Source organism: Elephantulus edwardii, unplaced genomic scaffold (genome assembly GCF_000299155.1).
Source record: "Elephantulus edwardii isolate Elephantulus edwardi_28Jun2011 unplaced genomic scaffold, EleEdw1.0 scaffold00067, whole genome shotgun sequence".
Classification (NCBI taxonomy): Eukaryota; Metazoa; Chordata; class Mammalia; order Macroscelidea; family Macroscelididae; genus Elephantulus; species Elephantulus edwardii.
In genome coordinates this window covers 6,952,612-6,973,130 of record NW_006399817.1, presented here as the reverse complement: position 1 = coordinate 6,973,130, position 20,519 = coordinate 6,952,612, and the positions used below count along the sequence as shown (strand labels likewise).

Genomic DNA, 20,519 nt, shown 5'->3' with positions numbered 1-20,519 from the left:
ACTATGATTTTTTTCCCCATCACTCTCTATGCATTTGAGAACTGGACGGTGAATAAGGATAACAGAACATAAATTGATGTCATTGAGCTGTCTTTGATGTTAGAAAAGTACAGAATATCCCATTTGACTGCCAAAAGAACAAACAGGTGTGCCTTGGAGAAAGTGCAGCCAGAATGCTCTGCTCTTTGATGGCAAAGATGACAAAGCTTTGTCTCAAATACATTGGGCATGTTACTAGGATAGTCTGTTGCATAGAGAGGGACCTCATGCTTGGAAAGGTAGTGGGTCATTGAAAGAGAGAAAGACCCACAGTGAGTGCAGCAGTGGGCTCACGTATGCCAGATGAGTATGGCACAGGATCACAGGAAAGGACAAGATTCAGACAGGGCCACTGAGATTTGTACTTGACAGCACCTAGCAACAACAACAACAACAACATGTTCATCACCGTAGTTATTCACATTGGCAAGAAAAGGGAGACAATCCAAGTGCCCATCAATACAAAAATGGATTGAAAAACTGTGGTATATCCATACAATTGAATATAAATCTTTCAAACACTTGGGTTTATTCCTCCATTTCTGAGTAGAATAAGTAGGAGGTATGAAGACATGGGATTTTAGAGATAACAGGTGTTCAGTTCAAGGACTTTGGCTTTTATGGGTGTGTGTGATTGAGAAGACATTAAAGATTAGGAAGAAACAATGTCCTATTGTTTAAATTTCCTTGGAAGAAGAGTTTTTAAATTTATTAACAAATTTACTGAGTCTCTTTCCACTCATAGCGGACCCTATGTACAATAGCCCTAAACTTTGCTTTATCTCCTGCCAATCTTATTGACTCTGACACGCCCATCCAAATTACCCCAGTGTTGAATCAGTTCATCTCATTGAGAGTCTTCCTCTCCTGTGCTACCCCTCCACCCTCCCAAGGACTGATCCCATTTTGCAATGTGTCCAAAGTATATCAGATGGAGCTTCAGAATCCTTGCCTCCGAGGAGCAGCTTGGCTTCGCACTCTCCGGGATGAACTTGTTTGTTCTCCTATTAGCCCATGGTATATTCAGTACTCTTCTCCAGCCCCAAGCTCAAAGGCATCAACTCTCCTTCTATCATCCCTAGTCATTGTCCAGCTCTCTGATGCATAGCAAGTAATGCCAAAGACCATGGCCTGTATTACCCTTAAATTGTAGGTTATTTATAAAATGAAAATATACTAAACCTAAAAATATAAAGAAATCTGTAAATTTGTGGCCAAGATGTAGTGAGAAAGGCATATTAACAAATAAATGAAAGGATCACTTCTGTTTTTGTGTTTAGTGTGTACTATAGGGACCAGGCCAGAAGCCAGGAGACCAGTTGGTAAGCTCCTAAAGTATGATTTTATAATAGAAGTTGATGGCTTAGACAAATATGGTGAGAAATGAATGATTTCTGTACATATTTTGTAGATTAGGCCCAGCAATATTCCTGATTTATTGGCTGTAAGGTTCCAGAGAGAGAAAGAAGAATTGGGATTAGAGGGACTCATTTATTTTAAACTGAAATGAGGAAGATTGTGTTCAATTTCAGATGTAGTGGAGATGTTTCTAAGTCATCCAAGTCAAGATGTGATATAGACAGTTGAATATATATTAGAAGTTTTGGGAAAGAAATGCACAGGTGATTGGCATCTAAATGGCCTTTTAACATTCCAACTTTAAAAGGTCAGGAGGAAGGGCAGAAACCAGTAAAGGAGATAGAAAAACATCAGCCTGTAAGGTAGAAGGAGTCAAGAGTGTAGGAAGTCCTCAAACTTGGAAGAAAGCACAGCCAGTAGTGAGTGAGCAGCCATGTAAAACACTGCTTCTAGGTGGGGACGTCAGGGTTGACACTGGAGTTAGCAAAATCAAGCTTGCCACTGTCTATCAGGTGTGGTGCTTCATGTACTGAAACGTGACCAAAAGTCTGATTGAAGTTAGTTTAAAAGAGAGTGGGAGAAGAGGACTTGGAGGAAGTGAGTATAAATGGTGTTTTCTTTGCATTAGAGCAAAAGGGGGCAAATAAGTGCTGATAAACCTATTCATAGCGTATTATTTTGTGTGTTCATGTGGCAAGTTCCTTCCCATTTTATAAAAGTAAATTTTCAGATGTGTTTATTTTCTATGATTTTATTTGTCACATCAGCATAGAAATTTGATACTAGGTAAGATCATTTCAACTCCTATCTCACCCAATAAAGGACTCTTTATAATATTTTTAAAATACCTTTTGTGTGCCATCTAGAGATTCACAGACTGAAAAAAGTGTAATCTTTACTTTTAAGAAATTTCTGTTTTAATGGAGAGAGGTAAGCCTGTTAACTCATCATATTGTTGTTGTTGTGATGTGGTTGCGTCAGAACCAAATCATAACTGACCCACCAGTGGGTTTTCAGAGGCAGTAAATTGCACCAGAGGAGACTGTCTGTCTTTCTCCTGGAGAGTGGCTTGTGGGTTCAAACCATACACTTTGGGATTGCAGCACAGCTTCTTACCAATAGAAGCCTATTACAAATATTATGTAATCTTAGGGGAGGGAGAAACTAACCTGACAGGAAGAAATTAGGAAAGATGATATACATCAAAGAGCTGACATTTGAACTAGTTCTTAAACTTGAGAATAAATTTTCCAGACAAAGTACTGGAAAGAAACCCTTTGTCAAATGATAAAGTGACTCCCGTTTGAATGCTTATAGTATTAGGGAACTCATTCCCTTCTCAGGTTCTATCCATTTTATATACATATGAGTATTACAGATTTCTTTCTTAAATTGAGCTCAAGAATCTCTTTTAAAATTTCTAGTCCTAAGTTCTTCCTTTTGGATTTGATGGGCAGAGACTTAGCCTTTTGCCTTATAAGTAGTTTCAGTATTTGAAAATAGCTGCTATGTTCGCTTTTAAGTTATATCTTGTCTATTTGAAGAAATCAAATAGAATATCAGGTGGAATTTTCTAAAAACTAGACTCTAAGATGGAGCTTAGCATGCCACAGGTTTAAAGGAATATTTTTGGGACCAATACCGGTGAAAGGGAAAGAATGACTGGGCAGAGAAGTATAGTTGTAGGGTAGTTTCAGTTGTTGTTGTTATGTGCTGTCGAGTTGTCTGTGACTCACAGCAACCCTATGTAAACAGCCCTAACCCCTGCTCTATTCTGTGCCAATCTCGCTGTCTCTGACACATTTACCCCCGTTACCCCAGTCACTGAATCAATCCACATCAGAGAGGATCTTCTTCTCTTGCGCTGTCCCTCCACCCTCCCAAGGATGACATCCCTTTTCAAGGACTGGTCCTTCCTTGCAACATGTCCAAAGTATGTCAGAATCCTTGCCTCCAAAGAGTAGCCTGGTTTAACCCTCTCCAGGACAAAACTGTTCATTCTCTTAGCAGTCCCTGGTATATTCAGTACTCTTCTCCAACACCACAGCTCAAAGGCATGAATTGTCCTCTATCATCTCTAGTCTGTCTAGCTCTCTGATGCACAGTTAGTGATTACAAAGCCTGTATTAGGTGCACCTTAGTGTCCAGAAAGACATTGTTGTTCTTCAGTACTTTGGAGAGGTCTCTAACAGCAGACTTTTCCATCACAATACACCGTCTAATTTCCTGGCTGGTGCCAAGAGTGTTGACTGTGGAGCCAAACATACTAAAACTATTAACAATCTCAATCTCTTCACCATCTATCATGATGCTGCCAGTTGGCCCAGTGGTGAGAATCTTTGTCTTCTTGACATTGAGCCTCAATCCATATTGGAGGCTGCAGTCCTTGACCTTCTGCAGCAAGCACATCAGGTTCTTCTCAGTTTCAGCAAAGTAAAGTAGCTTCAGTAGATGGTCTAAAATGGAGTTCTGAAGAAAGAACGGTCTTTCTGAGTTGTCCAGAATTATGACAGATCTTTATTCCCCACATCAACCAATTACCAGGGAAAGGGGCATGATTTTGGACAGCGTGGCTCTGAAACAATCCCCAAAGGGATCAACAGCTGATGGCTAATGAGTATCTTCCAGGGACACTGTCAGCAGCTGGGGTACTTGGTTCTTTATCTCTGTGGGGGATCTGGGTGAAGCATCTCCTACACTACTAATTCTTTAGGTAATTATTCTCTGAGCAGATAATGGAGTGGAAAAGTACCTCTTTTTTGTTTAGCAAATAAACAACATGAGCATCAAGTGATAGGGGATCCAACATAACATGTCTAGACTGATGCGGATGAGTATAAAATCCTACCCCCTGAAAAAGATTCTAATTCTACATGCTAGTTAGTCACGTCAGCCATTATAGGCCTTTATGCAGGAATGCTCTAAAGATGTGTTCAAGGCAAGTTGAAGAACTACAACTGCTATACAAGAAATTTGATATGGAAACTTCACTTGGACTTTCCGAAGGATCCCTGAACATCAGCATTCTGTAGTGACATTAGAAGATGAAAATGTAAGGAGGGAACAGGAGCTGCAGATGGAGTTATAGCCCTGTCCTTCATCCTTAAACATGACACTGCCTGTGGTGATCACAGTGCATGGAGGATGCCTGCAAAGATGGATGTGTGGCCACCAGTCCTTTCCACTTCGTGCACACACATGAAGATTGTTCTTTGATTTGTGATCCTGGCTGTAATTTGCAGCGCCTGTCACTATTTGCAACTTCTTGTTAGCCTAAAGGTTTGTTGAAAAAGAGCTGTCCTATTCCTGTTTGCTGTATACCAGATTGATGTGTCAATTAAATTAATAACCCTGGACCACCCATTATACTGGGAAACATTTGCCCAAGCTATAATTCTCTTGATTTCTGTTTTATTTCATTAATCTCTTCTTGGTGTCTCAGACAAAATGTTCATGTAAGGACACCTATGTAAGTACATGATAAATTGGCAAGATATAATGGTGTGTGCTTTTAGGGCTGTGTTGTCAAAAGTAGGATGAGGATCAAAGGATAAGGATTAGTGGTGGTACACTGGAATCATATCCCTTTTAATTCTTTCTTATTACTGAAAGTATATTCTCTTCACAAGTTGTCTAGAAGTATTTTTGAAAACTCTTTATGTTTGTTGGAAAGTTTTAAAAGAAGCCCAAGAGAGGGAAGGGTGAAGGTTGATATTTAAAAAATAGATTTTCTTTCAAATTCAATTTCATCAGCATATTGTTGTTGTTGTTATGTACCATCGAGCCGTTTGCGACTCATAGTGACCCTATGTACAAGAGCCCTAAACGCCGTTCTATCCTCTGCCAACCTCGCTGTCTAAAACACATTCATTCCCACCACTCCACTCACAGAATTGGTCCATCTCATCGAGGGTCTTCCTCTCCTGAGCTGTCCCTTCACTCTGCCAAACATGATGTCCCTCTCCAGGGACCAGTCCCTCCTTACAGTATGCCCAAAGTATGTCAGACGAAGCTTCAGAATCCTTGCCTCCAGGGAACATTCTGGTTTCACCCTCTCCAGGACAAACCTGTTTGTTCTCCTAGCAGTCCATGGTATATTCAACACTCTTCACCAGCATCACAACTCAAAGGCATCAATTCTCTTTCTGTCATCCCTATTCACTGTCCAACTCTCTGATGCATAGCACGTAATTGCAAAGACTATAGCCTGGATCAGGCGCACTTTAGTCTCCAGCCTGATGTCGTTGCCCTTCAGTACTCTTGAAAGGTCCCTCACAGCTGACTTTCCCAATGCAATTCATCTCCTGATTTCCTGGCTGCTGTTACCAAGAGCGTTGACTGTGGAACCAAGTAAACTAAAACTGTTAACTATCTCAATCTCTTCACCATCCATACTAATGCTGCCAGTTGGCCCAGTGGTGAGAATCTTTGTTTTTTTGATATTGAGCTTCAATCCATATTGAAGACTGCAGTCCTTGACCTTCTGCAGCAAGCGCTTCAAGTCCTCCTCAGTTTGAGCGAACAGGGTTGTGTCATCTGCATAACACAGGTTGTTGACAATTCTACCACCAATCCTGATGCCACATTCCTCTTTGTACAGCCCAGCGTCTCGGATGATCTGTTCTGCATACAGATTGAAAAGGTATGGAGACAAAATCCATCCCTGATGGACCCCTTTCTTGATTTTGAACCATCTAGTGTCTCCCTGCTCTGTTCTGACGACTGCCTCCTGGTCCAAGTATAGGTTTCGCATTAGCATGATCAAATGTTCTGGGATTCCCATTCTTCTCAGAGTCATCCATAGCTTGTTGTGATCCACACAGTCAAAAGCTTTTGCATAGTCAATGAAGCACAGATAGACAGTCTTCAGGTATTCTCTGCTTTGTGCCAAAAATCCATCTTACATTAGCTATAATATTCCTAGTACTGCGACCTCTTCTAAATCCAGCCTGCACATCTGGCAGTTCTCTGTTGACATATTGTTCCAAACGTTTTTGGATAATTTTCAGCAGAATCTTCCTTTATGTGATATCAACGATATTGTTCGTTAATTTCCACACTCTGTTGGGTCACCTTTCTTTGGAATGGGAACAAATATCGATCTCTTCCAGTCAGTTGGCCAGCTGGCTGTCCTCCAGATTTCCTGGCACAACTTTGTGAGCACATCCAGGTAATTGGTACTCCATGGGTTTTCTATCAAGAGGATCTCTCACTGTGTATTTCAGACAGCTGTGGTTTTAACTGTAGGTGGGACTTTGTGTGTATTCAAAAACCACCTAGTAATAAGATATCTTCATTTATCACAAAATGGACATGCTTTGTTTACAATCCAGATTCCTTTCATCCTAAGCCTATACATCTTAAGATATATTTGAAAGCTTTTGTGGCTTGCTTATATCCATTGAGTTGGGTTTGTGGACACTGAGACAAAAACATTATCTCTTATTTGAGAAATGCAGAAAGCCTCTTTATCTCTAAGGGTACACACACACACACACACACCCCAAACCTAAATGGGTATTTAAAGTTAAAGTGAGAATTATTCTGGATGAGTTTTTCTTGTACTGGCTTTCCTTTTCTCTTTTGGTTCTTTGTAAGCCCCAGGCAAGTCTTTGAATAATTAAGTGTTGCTACTCTGGATTCCTGCTATATCCAATGACCTAAGGATAAGGTCAGCTTAATCTAAATAACAGTGCTTGTGAGGAGTCTGGCCATGGTGTGGAAAGACACATATGATATAATAGTCTCTTTTTAATGAATTCACATTCCTTAACCCACCATTTTGTGTCTCATTGACAGTAATCTCAGCTGCCGTTGATAACGCTGTGATTCATACTGACCATATGTTTATATCAAAGGGAAATACTACTCAATCTTGCCCCTTCCTCACAATTGCTGCCATGTTAAATTGGCTCATTTCTACTCACTTCCAATTATGATACCAACTGAAACGTCTTCCTTTGACCCTAACTACCAGAATTGGATTAGAGCTCATAAATTAAAGGACACAATCTTCCAAATCATCAAGTCTCTATAAGACTTTAAATACCAGTCACACAAGCTTGGGGGCTCCCACAATACTCTCACTTCTGACTTTTGGCTACAGATATGAAGTTCTGTCTATCTTATCTGGTGTCCCTAAGCTTATAACCCTTCACTTTTGTTCTCCTACCTGTAGGAATCCTGTACTTACAATTAAAACTTTATTATAGTAACAAGGATACAAATGAAAATACACATAGGGATAATGTGTGCCAGAATTCCCAGCATGATATTTCCATGTTTCAAAAAAGGAACATGCTGTCCTCACGTATGTACAGATTTCTATCACCAACAAGGAAGGTTATGGAGTGTCCATGTCTGAACTTTAATGGGGACCTCATTAGGTAGACACAGCTCATTGGATCATAGCTTACATGCTAGAACTCCAGAACACCACCATTCTTTTGAGGTCTTGCAGATACACAGTTTTAAGTCTTTCTACCCTGGCCTGCTCCTTCTCAAGCATCATCTCATTAGCATCAGCACTCAGGTCCGGAGTCCTCACAGCCAGCAAAGGCATTTCAGTCACTGAGGAAATGGAATGGTTTTAGATGCCACATCTACTTTCCCTGCTTTACTGAAGTCTGTATCCTATGAGATTTCTTCTTTGAATGTGAGTTTAGGGGAACAAACTGTGAGAAACACCATTTTGCCAGTAGCAGGAAGAATTACTGCCAACTGCCCAAGTTTTGACCCTTTCATTTTGGATGGCTTGTGAGGGATGTAAAAAGTTCAAGCCATGCAGAATGAGCAAAGTTGTGGCAGAGCCAAAAGGTTGACTGGTTTCATTCCCAAATCAAAGTCTTTGGACATTTTTCCTAACTTTTATTTTTTTAATACTTGGTGCCCAAGAAATACTCAGCAAATTTCAGCCGTACAACAGTATATCCTGAATAAGAAATCATTATATGATTTTATTTAAAAGCTTAGTCTCTTGTAATTGTACTTGGAAGCTCCAGCCTGCCCAACTGAGAAAGACTAACACAATTTTTGTGAGCTTGGGTTGTTGTAAAATGGAGATGCGCCATCAGAGAAAAGATAGGGGACCCTGACCAAATAAAGTGATACATAATCCAAATGGAAGTCAGGAGAAAATGGACTGAGAGAAAGACGAGGCTAAGGGGGCATTCATATTGTCATTTCAGATTCTTCTAGGTTTAAGATACCAATAAAATGTGGGCTTTTCATTTCAGAACAAGCAGGCAACATACAGCCCAAACTAGGAAAATTTAAAATGACTTCTCTTTCAAAAGCAAGGAGAATATATAAAGTGGTACAGAACACACAGCTCAGACTGAATTTTGTATCATTTTATAGGTAAAGAAAGGAAGTCTTCTATGTGTTGTAAAATAAAGTTTAATCATGTCTATCATGAATACAGGATATTTTCACTCATAGCCTAAGTAACTTGATCTAACTTGAATATTTCATTATCCAATAAGGGGAAAACTAGGTATATCTGGATCTCCTGCCACCAGAGTAGGCATAATATGTTACATTTAAACTATTAAATTAGTTTCGTTTAAGCTATTAAATTTAAACTATTTCTATATTGGCATATAAAGCATACGGATCCCCTTTTTTGTACTGATATTTATAACTGACTGCCACACACCTGCTGGGCCAGTACACCTACGCTATCTCTATAGATTGGTTTAAAGGCATATTGATGACATTTTTGGAATCTTAACTACTTTATGACTGAGTAATAATTATCTAAAATTGAAAAAGCCAAAAGGCTTAGAAGGTGGGAGTATGTGTGTTTGTTGCCAAACTTGACCAACATGAGACATGACAGCAAATGCAGACTGAACTGACATGAGGGCACCTGGAGTCTTTATTACCTACTTTCTGTGACTCTTCTATATGTTTTGTTGCAGAAACATTAATATATTTTATTTTTAGTGCTGCATCATAGGCTCTGCTAATGGTTTTAAAAAGTCAAGTGATAGTATAATAACTTTAAGTGACTTTAAGTCAATTTACAACTCCACCATTGGACCTCACGCACAATGGAAAGAAGTACTGCCTAGTCTATGCTGTTTCCATGATCTGTCTGGATTAGACCATTGTGATCCATGACGTTTTACACTGGCAGATTCTCAGAAGCAGATCATCAGGCCAGGCTTTTTCTAGTCCTCCTTACTTTGAAACTTATTCAGCATCTTAGCAATACACAACATAGGTAAGTTCATTGACTAGGAATTGAACCCAGTTCTCCCACACTGAAGGCAAGAATTCTACTACTGAACCATCATTGTCACTAAGAAATCAGATAAAGGGATTATAAATTTATAATGTCTTTGATAAGAAGTAGTGTAAAGAAAAAAAACACAACCCATAATGTTTGCAATCCAAGCATAATTTATTCTAATAGCATTATGGAAAACAGTAAATAATGAATATAACCTTTTGTATCTATTTGATTAAAAACTATCCCTTACCATCTTCTTTTTCTTCTTTCTCTTTTTGAACTTCTGCTGTTCTAGGATGAATCCTCCATGTTCTTTCAGTTTGGCCCATCAATTGAACAACAAGCTTCTGTAATGCTCAACATCATGGAGGAATACGACTGGTACATCTTTTCTATTGTCACCACCTACTTCCCTGGCTACCAGGACTTTGTAAACAAGATTCGCAGCACCATTGAAAATAGCTTCGTGGGCTGGGAGTTAGAAGAAGTTCTCCTACTGGACATGTCCCTGGATGATGGAGATTCTAAGATTCAGAACCAGCTCAAGAAGCTCCAAAGCCCCATCATTCTCCTTTATTGTACTAAAGAGGAAGCCACGTACATCTTTGAAGTAGCTAACTCAGTAGGGCTGACTGGCTATGGCTACACGTGGATTGTGCCTAGTTTGGTGGCAGGGGATACAGACACAGTGCCCTCCGAGTTCCCCACGGGACTCATCTCTGTATCATATGACGAGTGGGACTATGGTCTCCCTGCCAGAGTGAGAGATGGAATTGCCATCATCACCACTGCTGCATCTGATATGCTTTCTGAACACAGCTTCATCCCCGAACCCAAAAGCAGTTGTTACAACACCCATGAGAAGAGAATCTACCAGTCCAATATGCTCAATAGGTGAGTATGGAGCAGAGGGTATATTGATGGTCAGAGAAGATCTTCAGAGATTGGGGTTGGGAATTTCAAAATTGGGAAGAGCAGGTCACGATGACAGCCATTTAAAGGCAGGCTCTTGATTAGTGATTATTAACGGTGATGAGGGGAGTGGTTCGGATTCACACCTCACTATATTGTGCCTCTGGTCTAAGAAAAACAACAGCAGTGAAAATGACTTCCGTATATTGAGCACTTACTGTATGTTCCAGGTATTACTCTAAGCATGTTTGACCTTAATTAATTCTCAGAACAATAGGTCTATTAAGAAAAATCTTGAATTTTGCTTTTGTTTTACCATGTAAATGAATAAGGCATACTGTTAGTAAGTAGTTCAATTCAGATTGAGCCCAGGACTCTCAGATCACTCTGAACGATGCAGTCAACTCTGTATAAGGGAGAAGCAACCCATTTAGCTTGTGGAATGGTCTGTACTGTGAGAGATTGTAGAACAGTTTACAGGGTTCTGTAAGAGGATGAGGAGGATCCTTGCCTGAAAAGAGCAGGTTAGGTTGTTTCAGAATCTGTTGTTCCCTCTTCTGCTCCTGAAGCAGTAGAAGCAGTTTTCCTGGTTTGTGTAGCACAGCAAATACAAGGGTAGAGTCTATTTCTTTGACTTCTCCTCACTTCTTATAGTGATTCTATATTTTATTATTTGTATAGCTCTTTGTATCCATATTATAAAAATTAAAACAATAGAGAATAATAAAAATTAAGTAAAATTTACTCTAAAGCTAACTAACCAGAGATAAAATGGAAATAATCAGTAAACATCCTTCCATGCATCTTGTGATAAAAAATTATAAATAAATAGATATAATATAAATTATGAAGAAGGACATGATGTTGAAAGGGTGGAGGGTCATGGAAGGAGAGGAAGACCCTCAACCAGGTGGATCGATATGGTGACTGCTGCAGTGGGCTCTTGTGTGTCAGGGAGTGTGAGGATGGTGCAGGATAACTCTGGGTTCAGATCTTTTGTTCATAAGGTCACTATGAGTTCTCTCGACTCCATGGCACTTAACAACACTCTTATATATGTAAATGCACATTTGCTATACAGAGGTAACTCGTGGTTGCTGTGATGCTAAACACTGGGACACTGATGTGTCAAATGAGATAATGGTTACCCGTGGTGGACAGTGTTTGGTGGAGCTCCTTGATAAAAACAAGCTTGGAAGCAGGAGTGGCATCCACTTTTAAAATAGCTTGCCACCAGAAACTCTATGAACTTGGATAAATGATGGAAGTTATGTAAGTGTTCAGGTCTTGCATTCATAGGGTTGCTATGAGTCATCTACTACTTGACGGCACTTAACAACAACTGTATATATATATATACATACACACACATATACATACAGATATATATACACACACACACATATATATACATACACAGATACACACAGACACACACACACGCACACACACACGGAGTTCAAGGCTGTTAGCTGCTTTTCAGGAGAGAGATGGGCAACCTCTTTCCATGTGATTACCTCTGAAAACCCATCAGAGGGTCATCTAGGGGCTGCTTCTGACTCGATAGTACACAACAACAACAACAACTCTATATTTACATATACACTCTGGTGATCTAGCTGCCAGTCCAAAAGTGAGAAGTTTGCCTCTACCAGCTGCTCCATGGGAAGAAGATGGGCAATCTCTTCTCATGCGCTTAACTGCCTCTGAAAACCCGTCAGAGGGTCAGCTATGAATTGGTTCCAACTTGAACAACACACACACACACACACGACTATACATGCTATTCAATAACCTATCAGTCATTTATTCACCAATATGTTTTGAAAATCTGTTTTAAATTTATTATAAGCTATCATAGATATAAGAAAAGAAATGTAATGAATACTCAGCCTGCTACCATCCAGCTAAAGAAGAAAGCAGAAAGAGGGAACTCTGGGAAAGTGGAAATACCTATAGTGGAGGTTGGATGGTTTCCTACTTTGTCTTCTTTAGCTTTGAAAGGCAAGTTGGATGTTAGCCTCTAGCCAAAACTCTTTTAAGGCTTAATCTGAAATGCAGTTTTGTGGTTTTTTGTTTTTGTTTTTGTTTTGCTTTCTGTGTAATCCAATCCAAATATCCTCAAACCTAGAACTTTCTTGTCTCATTCTACTTATTAATAATTGTTTGGGTTTTTCCCTATCTCTCTAGTAGTTTCTAGTCAGACTTCCTTTGTTCATTCTTTAAATGCTACTGCCTCTCCTACACCTTCTTTCTTTTTTCTTCCGTTGTCAAGGTTCCAGTTACTGTATGCTGATTCCACATCAGCAGTCCTGGTCTGAACCTCTCCTTGTAGCCCCAGCTCTGTGTCTGTAACTGGCTACTATGATCAGTTGGATGTTATGGGCTCTTCGACCTCACTGTATCTGAAGCTGAACTGCTTGTCTCCTCTCTCATTGCCTTTCTATTTACTGCTAGTCAGATCTGTGTTTTCAATAAAGGCCACATCCTATTATTGCCCAGACTAAAAAATTCCAAGATGTCCTTTAATGTCTCTGAACTCTACTAGACAGTCACACCATTCTTGGTGACTTTAAATCTTTGGAGTATCTTTGGAGTTCGTGTGCTTTCTTCATCTCACCTCCCATCTTCCAGTCCATCTCTTCTTACCTGTGTTACTCCGGGGATTCCTAAATAATCTCCCTCCTCGCAGCTTCTCTGCAATGTCCTTTGCAGCTAGTGTGATCTAAAATGAAAATGTGACTCCCTCACTCTCCTACTTAATACCTTCCAGAGGCTTAGCCATTGCTCTGGTAATAAAGTTCAGTCTCCATAATGGGTTTATAACATTTTCCACAGCATGGAGCCTACCTAGCTTTCCAGAATTATTTTGTGCCATTCTCTTTCCAGAATACTTCAAACCAAAGTTGCCTTTGAGGTGATTCTGACTGATAGTGACTCTACAGCATTTCTGTAGTAGTTGAAGTCAACTGCTTCAACCACTGTGTCACCTGGAGTCTGAAATACTTGCTATACTAAACTCTCTTTAGTTCTTTGACTATGCCATGTTCTCTTTTACTACCAACTAGTTCCTCTGAGAGAAGAACACTCTTCTTACTCTCTTTTCCACCAAACATACAGAATTTCCTTTACTCACTTCATCTCTGAGGCTTAAATTTTGACATCTTTTCCACCGGGAAGCCTTTACTGAGTTCCTGAACCCACACCACACTGATTTGCCTTCATTGTGTCTGAGATGTTTCCAATAACAGCATCTTTGAAACTTTATTGTAATGATGTATGTTATTATCTCTCTGTGAGTTCTGTGAAAGCAACCACCTTTCATTCTGCTTTGCTCTTCTTCCCTCCCTTCCCAGCACCATGTGTGGCCTGTGGAAGGTACTTGAGGTAAAAGAACAATGTCTACAAACTGCTCAATATATTATATACTCCACAGGAACTTTCTTGTTCTGCTCCTCTTTCTAAGACAGTAGAATTCTGTTTAAAAATTACTGTTTATTTAGCTCTGTGGATTCTTATTTACCCCCATAGTTTCTGCTGGTAAATGAAAATCTACTTCAGATTCTTTTACAAATTTTTTACTCGTTAAGACCCGTATTAACAATGAGAAAATATTGAGACTAAAGCATCACAACATAGCGAAATCAAGTGACTGTTGCTTAAGAGTTCACAAATACAGTTCAGAAATATCTCCATTTATCTTAAGCTCTCCTCTGGGTAAAGCAAGGAGTAATCCGAGATGATTACTTGTTCTGATTTGGATGGTGGCCTAGTGGTAGTTGGAGCTTAAGGGAACTGCTCCACTGGAGAAAGATGACAGTCTTCTCACATGCAGTTTGCAGCCTCTGGAAAACTGCTAGAGGGTCAACTCTGAGTTGGTTTGATGGCACATAACAATAGCTTTCTTTAACAATATGAATGAATGTTGCCTCTGAAGCTTTATTTCTAAGCATTGTTTTAACCACAATTGGTTTTAACCTTTGATACTATCCCCTCTAGGAGACCTGGGGTCAGGCAAATAGTTGAATTGCTCAGCTGGTAACAAAGTTTGGAGACTCAGATTCACTCAGAGGCCCTCAGAATCTACTACTGAAAAAAAAAAAAGTCAGCCATTGAAAACCTTGTGGAACACAAGGTTTTTCTACCCTGTTACATAGGATGTGCAAAGAGTTGATTAAAACCCAGTGTTGGCTGACTGGCTCCCATTCCTCAAGGTTTGAGGGGTTTTGTGTAGCCACTTAAGATGATAAACCCATGTCATTGAATCGATTCTAGCCCATAGGGTTTCCAAGCCTGTAGCTCCTCAGAGAAGCAGGTGGTGGCATTTTCTCGCCCAGAGCAGTTGGTGGATTTACATAGTTGACCTTCTTCCTGCCCATCAACAGTTCAATAAAAGCTCACTGTGCTTCTCAGGCTCCTTATGCAGGAAGGGAGCCCTCCTATATCTTCTATACTCTTTCCTTACAGATTTTTTTGTGAAGTTTGTCACCTGTGCTCATCTCCATCTTCTCAAGGGTAGCAATTCTAAAGGAATAAGGATTAAATAGAGTATTCATAAATTCTCCAGGTGCTACTGTAGATCGGGGAGAGTTCAGCTTCATTTGATGTCTTTTTGATACTTGTTGAGGGTAGACTTCTGCCCAAATAGATTGTTTGGGAAGTGTCTTCAGACTTACCATGCTCCTTCTCTGCTCAGAGAGCCTTGGTGACTTTTCTTCTGCCCCAGTCTCTGACTTTCTTAGATTCTGTATCTCACTGACAATCTATTGGGAATCTTCTCCTAAATGGCTTCCCCAACCCTATACTTAACATTTCTGGCACGAGTTTATTCTCTTTTCCTTCTCTCCTTCCTAAGTGCAACTTTTCACAGTTCTCAAATCCCATGTCTAGCTTCTTTTGGGGAATATTTTAATGCATTTTCTATCAAGACCCAGAAAGGATCTGCGCTGACTAATTGAGACCATAAGGAGCTATATCCCCTTGTCTGAGGTATGACTTTACTCACAGCACTTGAGAAACAGCAGTGAAATTCAATTAGCACACTTAGTCTGTGCTCCTCCTACATATGCTGGTCTGAAATCAGACTCTTCCCTCTTCAGTGCTCTGGTCTCACTAGGGTCACTCTTTTAAATAACAAACCAAGCAGCCACACCATTTAGCCACAGCAGGAAACCTTTGCAAATAAAATTGCTGCAAATGGTTGGTTGTTTTATGAAGATGACTTTTCCTTTGGCCTGCTGCTCATCATGCAGCAACAGCAGCAGGGTGGCAGGCTTTTCAGGAGGGAACTAGGAGTGGCCCAGTCCCAGGATGACTCTAGGAATACAGAGTTATGAAAGGAGCTTCTCTCAACTGCGTGAACTTAGCATTAACAGGCCCTATTCTTTCTAGAGAAAGTCCATGTGGCCTAGTGGTGGTAAGGAATTGTACTGTCCATCCAAAGGCACATGGTTCAAACCCGACAACTGCTGCAAGGGAGAAAGATGGGCATCAACTCCAACACAGTTTACTGCCTCTGAAAACTTACTGGAGGGTCAGCTGTGAGTTGGCCCTGACTCCACAACACACAACTACTACATCTTCTTCAGAAACACTGTAAGAGGAGCTAAATCTCTCCTTTATAAATGTCCAGGCCATGACTTCTTCCAATCTGAGGAAGTCCATGTAATAGGAGATGTAAGCAGCTTGTTGGACAAGAGGTTGGATCTAAAAGAAAGACATTTAATTGTTAGTCACCAAAGGAAATATTTTTTTTTACTAATTTTTCTTTTATTGCTGTTGTTGAGAATATATACAGCTGAAAATATAGAGAACACTTCAAAATTTGCGTGTCATCCTTGCACAGAGGCAAAGGTTACTTTATTTTTAATAGCATAAAAGACATTCTCAGAGAGGATCCTCCAAAGTGCACTATTTCACTTACTAGCAAGCGAACATTAGCTATCAAATGCCAACTCAATTCTTCAGATTCAGACACTAACTCACATTCTAGTAGCTCCTTAACCCCTTGTATCTTTTACCGCTACAGACTTGAATATTGGATTTTTAAAAATAAAAAATTCCTCAAACTCATAGCCGTTGACTTGGTTCTGACCCTCGTCAAGCTTCCAAAGCCAAGAATCACACGTGAGGAGACTGCTTATCTTTTCCCGTGGAGCTGCTGGTGGATTTGAACTGCCATAAGTGCATAGCCTTTTGGTTAACAGTACAACATGCTACACACTACACTAACAGAGCTCCTAATTGCATATCATTAATAAATAACATTTTAGTATAAATTCCAAATATGGCAGGGACAGGCTTATACCAGAACATTATTTGTTATTTTTCTGAATTAAAACTTAGCTACACTCCTGTATTTTTATTTTTTTCTTTTAACTTTTTTCATTGTGGCACATTTTCTTCCCTTTCTTTCCTCCCAGCCCTCCTTGCAATGAATCTCTTGTTCCAGATTGTTGTCATACATATAATGCCTAACTCTATATTCCTTTCAGGCAGTTCTTCTCCTCATCCAATCTAATACAGTATTTATTATCTAGCCACTCTTTTCCCTTCTCTACCCAGCCCCCTCAAGTCTGCCTTATTTATAAGTAGTGTTATGCAATATTTGTCCTTTTGTAACTGAGATATTTCACTCAGTATAATGTCCAGCAGGTTCACCCATGTTATGTAGTGTTTTATGAGTTAGTTGTTTTTCACTGTTGCATACTATTCCATTGTGTGAATGTATCATAGTTTTTGTATCCATTCGTTTGTTGATGTGTATTTGGGCTTCTTCCATCTCTTTGCTAGTGTGAAGAATGCAGCAATAAACATAGGTGTGCATACATCTATTTGAATCATGGCTGTGGTTTCTTTAGGGTTTATTCCCAGTAATGGAATTGCTGGGTCAAATGGTATTTCTATTTCCAACTTTCTAAGGAAGCACCAGACCACCTGGCATTGTGGTTGTACCACTTTACATTCCCACAAGCAGTGAATAAGAGTTCCAATCTCTCCACAGCCTCGCCAGCATTTGTTGTTTGTTGGCCTATTGAACTTTGCTAGTTTTGGGGGTGAGATGATCTCTTGTTGTTTGATTTGCATTTCTCTGATGACTAGGGATTTTGAACATTTCCTCATGTGTTTGACTGCCATCCGAATGTCTTCTTTGGTGAAGTGCCCTGTGTTTTTATTTGCTAAATGTGGCAACATTATTTGGGATACCAATAAGAATCAATTTTCTATAGGTATTTTGTAGCATTCATTTCTAGCCTATTAGAAAGTGTCTTTTAATGTTATATACTATAGCCCAAAACATCGTGGGAATTTTATTTTAACTTTATTTGGTTGAAAGATTTGAGGAGTTTCTTGTGCCGTTGCACTAAAAATGAATATTCTTAGTTTCTAAGCAAAATTAAAAAATCCTTTTAGTACCAAATGATGTGAAAATATATAGAAAATGATTAGATCAGTTGTTCAAATTCTTGTCTTTCTTCCTGAGCTGAGATGTAATTGCTGGCTATTAGTAGACACATGTCTCTCTTTTTCCTTTATCACATCTCTGGGGAACATTTAGTAGTTATTTTCCTTCTCCATGGACTCTAAGATACTCTGACAGCCTGTTTCTGTCGCTCAGATGATGACATATAAGCTACGCACATTTTGACAATCTTTATGACTGGAGGACCCAGTGCTCCTAGTCTTCATGAGGATCTACTTTTGGAACTTGTAGAAAGAACAGATGCTATTTGAGATAGATAGATCTTAATATAGCAAACCTCTTATGAATCTCTCCTAATTATTTATCCCCAGTGTCCCATTTTCCTACTCAACATGTGTTGCACCCCTTAGATTCTTTCTTCTCAGTGAAAATTGCCATCTTAAAGAGTCTAGAAACTTCCTCCTGGACTATCCTTTGAAGGACTGGGAACAGTGGATAACTGAGTTACTGATATGAACAAAAGGTGCTTTGCTAGGTTTTCTGAACAGAGCTGTGATAAACATGGTCCTTTTGCAACCTTGAGGCAGCTTCCTCATTCTTGGAACCACTGTATTAGCTGAATTGCTCCCCAGGGATGCCTACTTGACTCTCTTGGCCTGGAAAGTGCTGAGAGGTTAAGAAATAAACGAGTAGTTGAGTCAATTAGTTTTCAGACACTGTGAGCAAGAGCTTTTTGGTCATTACCCATTAGTTGATATTAAATGTTCATTAAGTGTTAAGTATGGGCAGATTTATGATAAGGAAAATATGCATTATAAATTTTCTTAGCTTAATAAAATATACATTGGTTCAACTAAAAGGTTATGTGAATGCCTAGTTATAAGGGAAATTGAAAGCATAGTGACCTTTCACCTTATTAAAGAAAACCTCTGAATCTAAGAAAAGCTACACATTCAAATGAAATGTTTAGCGGAGCACCCATCCAAATCCCACTGCTGTCAAGGAGATTCCAACGGACTTCCAAAGCTGTGGATCTTTTAAGAGAGGAGACTACCAATCTCTCTTCTGCAAAAGTACTGGTGGATTAGAACCCACCAGCCTCTCAGTTAGTAACACAACACATTATTCACTATAACGGGGTTACCAGGACCCTGCTAGTAAAAGAAGACATTTCTACATGTAGAAAGAGACACTTTATCATCCAGTTGTGTAGAAGGACATAGGCATTGAGGAAAAAATATAACTAATCCTAAAACATATTCAATACTTATTATAATTCAGTCATGACGTAGTGTGAGGATTATTCAGATGTTCCTGTTTTCCTTTGGTTTTTGCATTCCTCATTTTAGTCTGTTGGCCTAGTGATAAGAAACTATGCTATGATCACAAAGGCACAGGGTTCGAATCTCCTAGCTGCTCTCTGGGAAGAAGATGGACAGTCCCTACTTATGCGATTTACTGTCTCTGAAAACTGCCTAGAGGATCAGCTGTGGATCAATTCTGACTTGACAGTATACAACAACAAAATTTTAGTTAAAGAAGTGATCATCTCAGTAGGAGACCTTTTATTCTTTTTTTTATTCTTTTTATTCTTTTTTTTAACTTAAATCCAGACATTTTCAAATGTGTAACATTCAGATGTCTATATCATTTTCTCTTTAAACCTGGTCTAATTTGAGGACTGATTTGTAAAGTTCAGAATTTATCTATATTTGATGTTTGTTTTTTCTGTTCGCCCCATTTCTTCCTCCTCTTTCTCTTGTATTTCTCTCCCCCTTTTCTCTCTCCTTTAAACACCTATGTTTGGAAGAAGCAGGCATAGCATAAGGAGGGGAAGCATACAGGAAGTAGTTTTCTGAGGACATTTTTAGGAGGTTGGGCAGAGTGCTGGGGGAGAAGATATAGATGGGGCATTGCTTGTGGAAAAGAATAAGATGTTCTCAAAGAGGAATGAAACCGAGAAAGGCAATGGGAGTCTGGAGAAGGGACGGACAGGACTAATAGTAACAGATTTTGTGTCAGAAGGGGTGTAGGCTGGTGGGAATGGCACAGTTTAAGAACAAGATAGGAGCTCTGCAAAGATTGCAGATTGCGTGGCTGCTGGCTGAAAGGTTGATGACTTGCATTCGCCTGGTTGCTCTGTGCAAAATATCACAACCAATAAAATCCCATGAGGTGGCTCTAAACTGTCTCTTTGAGTCACTCTAAGTTGTCATTGACTCAATAGGATCCACAAACAACAAGAACAGGTGGCGGCTGTAGGGTACCATTGAGAACCAATTCATAGCTGATCCTCCTGTGGGTTTTCAGAGGCAGTAAACTGCCTGGGAGGAACTTGCCCATCTCTTTCCCCAGGAGCAGCTGGTGGATTTGAACCTTACCTTCTAGAAAGCTTCCTTTAGATTAGTAGTGTGCACCACCGCCATCAGCCAGGTGGAGAAAGTTACCACCTCAAATCCTAGTTGCTTTTCTGAGTAATTGCAGACTAGACAGTGTACTGATGATCTAGTGCAGTCCTTGCATAAATGCTGATCTCCTCAGGGACACTTT

General features: G+C 39.7%; 1 protein-coding gene across 1 annotated transcript in view; it reads left to right on the top strand.

Moving 5' to 3' along the window:
- GRIN2B (glutamate receptor, ionotropic, N-methyl D-aspartate 2B) overlaps positions 1-20,519 on the top strand; it is a 692,233-nt gene that overhangs the window by 371,997 nt on the left and 299,717 nt on the right. Inside the window, exon 3 of the mRNA XM_006888426.1 lies at positions 9,930-10,528. Coding sequence (XP_006888488.1) covers positions 9,930-10,528 — 599 coding nt within the window. The remainder of the gene's footprint in view (positions 1-9,929; positions 10,529-20,519) is intronic.